Here is a 4126-nt window from a genome sequence, read left to right as displayed (position 1 = left end):
GCAGCCTCGGCCTGCTGGGCTCCAGCGATCCTTCCGCCTCAGCCTTCCAAGTACTTGGAACTACAGGTGCGCGCTACCACACCCGGCTCATTTTTTAAATTTTTATTGTAGAGATGAGGTCTTGCCAAGTTACCCAGGCGGGTCTTGAACTCGCAGGCTCAGGCAATCCACTCACCTCAGCCTCCCAAAGCCCGGCTGGTTTGCAGATTTCAAGCCCAGCAATGGGAAAGGCATCGGCAGCAGCAGAGGCCACGGAGCGAGACCCGGTGGTTGTGGGGCTTGCTGGGCTGGAGGTCCCTAAGCAGGTCTACGCAGGGCCTTAGGACTGAACTCAGGATCTCTGAGGGTGTAAGCAGTCCTGCCTCGGCCTCAGGAACAGGTGGGGCGGGCCCCTGCTCATGGGTTGTTCCCCTTCTAGAGCGAGAGGCACCTGGGAGCTGAGAGGAGGCTGCTGGGCCTGCGGGGGGAGCCCCCAGAGCTGGACCTGAGCTATTCCCACTCAGACCTGGGAAAACGACCCACCAAGGACAGCTACACCCTGACGGAGGAGCTGGCTGAGTATGCTGAAATCCGTGTCAAGTGAGGGCGCTGGGGGCAGCCCGTGTGGCCACCCTCCCCAGGACCCTCGCTGGCCCCCACTGGCTGTGGGCTCCCCTTCTCCCAAAAGTAGCAGGGGCTGGGGCAGGAAGGGGCTGGGGCAGGTGACAGTGAGGTCCTGGGGGCCTGGCCTTCCCCTCCTTCCCCGCTGCCCCCTCCCTGCCAGCCCCCTACTCCTCTCTATATATCACAGCTCCTCTCTAACCTCCTTTAACCTCATCTGTCTGGAGGGGAGCTCTGTCTGTCCGTGTTATTTATTGCTACCCCTGCCTGGTCTTCTGCCCCCATACCTGGCCCCAGGACCTGCACAAAAGGGACATGAAATAAATGCCCCGAAGCCAAGTACCAGCCTAGATCCTGATGCTTTCTGACCGGTCCCTGGGAAGCCTGCCATCCCACTGTCTCCAGAATGATCTTAGAGTTTCTCCTTGCCCTCTGCTAGGCACTGGCGGGTGTGTGTGTGGGGGGGTGGAATGGGGGGAAGGGCCCCGAGACTGATTCCAGCCCTGAGCCTGAGCCAACTGCCATAAGTTGCTCCTACTCTGAGCTGGTGGCTACAGGGTCTGGTTTGACATCCGAGTGATTTCACATAACAATCCTCATTCCTGCTTCTGCCTTGGTCAGATCAACTCACAGCACTGGGCTTGCACTGGCACATGGCCACAACTCACTAAAAGGGAGGGTGCTCTCCCTTTACCACAGTCCCCACCATGTCCTGTTGTTCTTCACCTGGCTGCTTCACTCGCTGACATTACCTCCTCGTCCCTGCAGCTTAGGGGTGGGAACCACAAATCTGGGTGTATCATGAGTCTGTGTTGGTTCGACTGCTATTCCACACATTCACGCTGCACTCTGCAGTATCAGCCTTTCAACCATCACTATGTTTGCTCAAGAAACATTAATCAAGCATCAGCTGTATACTGAGCACCTATAGGAAGCTCAGGCTATCCTGAGAAAGGACCCCCAGGACAACTCTGTGAAGATGAAAAAAGTGAGGTTCGGAGAAGTTAAGTGGTGCTCTCAAGGTCCAAGAGCTAGGAAATGGTGTGGCCAGGCCCCAGACTCCATTCTTCTGATTAAAATGCACTTTTTCTTTCTTTTTTTTTGAGTTGGAGTCTCACTCCATCCTCCAGGCTGGAGTACAGTGGCACACTCATGGCCACCCCAGCGTCAACTTGCTGGGCTCTGGCGATCCTTCCACTTCAGCCTTCCAAGAAGCCAGAACTACAGGCGCATGCAAAATAAATAATTTTTGATTTATTGTAGAGATGAGGTCTCGCCAGGTTGCCTGGGCTGGTCTCTAACCCGCGGGCTCAGGCAATCCACTTGCCTCAGCCTCCCAAAGTGCGGGATTACAGGCTGAGCCACTGAGCCTGGCCAAAATGCACCTTTTCAATAACACCTGTCAGGAAGTTAAAGAGGGCCAGAGTCTCTGGTATAAATGGTATTAATAATTATCGTTTGTTGAGCACTTACTATGATTCTACCCAGTTTAAATGAATTAATCTCCATTTACCTTTCCTAACAACCATGGCAATGGCTCTCCAAGTACTGTCCCTAGCCAGCAGCATCCACATCACCTGGGAACCTGCTAGAAAGGCCGATTCTCATGCCTTACCTGACTGCAGGGATCAAACACCCAAGTGGGGCCCAGCAATTCATGTCATGAGGAGTCCCTCAAGCGACTCATGCATGCTGATATTTGAGCACTGAACTTGCTGAGGCACAGAGAAGATACATCACTTCTGAAGTCCCTAGCTGGTAACTGTAAAGCCCAAATCACTCCTACACTGTGCTGTGCTGCCATCTTGGTGAGAACCAACAGCAACTCACAGGCCCTGGGTGCTGAGGGAGCAGAGAGAATAAAGCTGTGGGCAGTTGGGGCAGGATTTCCTATATGGCAGCTCTCCCTGGTTTTTGAAGAAGGCAGAGGACGCGGGACAGAGACCAAAGTAAAGGCCTGGAGGCAGGAATAAACAAACCATGTTAGGAGGGAAGGTGACATGGAGCCACTTGGCTGGAATGGAAAGTCCTCCCCAAAAAGGAAGGGATGTGAGTTAGCAGGCTGTGAGCAGTGGGGAGGGTGCTCTGGGAGGCCTGTCCAAGCCCTTGCCCCACCTGCACAATGCTCACAGTCTCACAAGGAGAAGGACACAAAAAACATCTCACGCATATTACCAAACTGCAACCTGTGACACTTGCTCCCAAGGAGAAGCTCAGGGCTTTTAGAACATGGAATGTAAGAGTGACAGGGTCTCAGGGGCCAGGGGAGGCTTCCCTATGGAAGGAACGCCACACGTATGTGAAGGTTCCTACTGGGAACAAATTCCAGGAGCTGAAGCAAGGCTGGAGAGACCTGAGATGAGTCAGAGAATAGGTAGGGGCCTCTGAACAGCCAGGATAGAAGTTTCTTCCAGATCTCCTGCACACGGGCCCCACCCTGACACACCTGTCCCCTGACAACAGACCCTGGCTCCAGCCCGGCTGGCATGGTAGGAACACCCACTGAGGACTTTGCCCTGAGGAGCAAGTAGTGTCAGTAGTCATGGATGGAATGAATAACCCTGTGCTGCCCAAAGGGCAGCCCACAGTGCGAGAGGATCTGGGAGGGGGATGGAGCCACTTTTATATGACTAATTATGCTTCATTTAATATGTATCGGAACAAAAGGAAACCAGGGTACCAAACTGACTTCTGTTGAGGCTAAATTTAAAAAAGAAAAGAAAAAGGGAAAAAAGTAAAGAAAAAAATCAAATGAATTGACTCAAAGAAATGTATTAACATTTCAAGTGGTTCACACAAGGCAAAGGTCCTGAAGGCTGTAGGCAAACCTCTAAAGTTTGGGAAACAATGAGGTACTGTGATGCAAAGACCATCCCAGCCGGGCTCAGTGGCTCAGCCTGTAATCCCACGCCTTTGGGAGGCTGAGGTGAGTGGATTGTCTGAGCCCGTGGGTTCGAGACCCACCTGGGCAGTGAGACCTCATCTCTACAATAAATCAAAAAATCAGCTGGGCGTGGTAGCGCATGCCTGTAATTCCGGCTACTTGGAAGGCTGAGGTGGAAGGATCGCCGGAGCCCAGTATGTTGAGGCTGCGGTGGCCGGGAGCGGCCAATGCACTCCAGTCTGGGCGACAGAGTGAGACTCCAACTCAAAAAAAAAAAAAGTTGCATTTCCAAAGACCATCCCTTAGGAGTGACTAGAACTCAAAGACAACAAAGAAGGAGGGCCTGAGTTCAGGTTCATGCTCTTGGACTCTTCTCCAGCTTCTGGGCCCCACTAGAATTCAACATGTGTGCCAGGCCCATGCTGGGCTCCAGGGATGTAGCAATGCCCAAAAAGAGCTGCTCTCTGACCTCCCAGAGCTGACAGTCTGCAGAAGAGACAAAGGATGACCAGGAAAGCATGACCGCAGGTCAGACAGCAAGCCTGCTAGCAGGAGCCCAGGTAGGACGAAGGTCAGAGTATGCTGCACAAAGCTGCCGCTTCGGAAAGAGAGGGCATTTGAGTAGAGACTGGAAGGAAGTGT

The 4126-nt window shown here is 53.1% G+C and overlaps 1 protein-coding gene across 1 annotated transcript in view; it reads left to right on the top strand.

Moving 5' to 3' along the window:
• Nucleotides 1–942, top strand: part of MAG (myelin associated glycoprotein) — a 15661-nt gene extending 14719 nt beyond the window's left edge. Inside the window, exon 10 of the mRNA XM_021709513.1 lies at nucleotides 419–942. Coding sequence (XP_021565188.1) covers nucleotides 419–583 — 165 coding nt within the window. The 3' untranslated portion in view covers nucleotides 584–942. The remainder of the gene's footprint in view (nucleotides 1–418) is intronic.
• Nucleotides 943–4126: the final 3184 nt, after the last annotated feature.

This window comes from Carlito syrichta, unplaced genomic scaffold (assembly GCF_000164805.1).
Source record: "Carlito syrichta isolate Samal-C Ts95f unplaced genomic scaffold, Tarsius_syrichta-2.0.1 Scaffold246948, whole genome shotgun sequence".
Taxonomy (NCBI): domain Eukaryota; kingdom Metazoa; phylum Chordata; class Mammalia; order Primates; family Tarsiidae; genus Carlito; species Carlito syrichta.
This window is presented reverse-complemented; position numbering and strand designations above follow the sequence as displayed.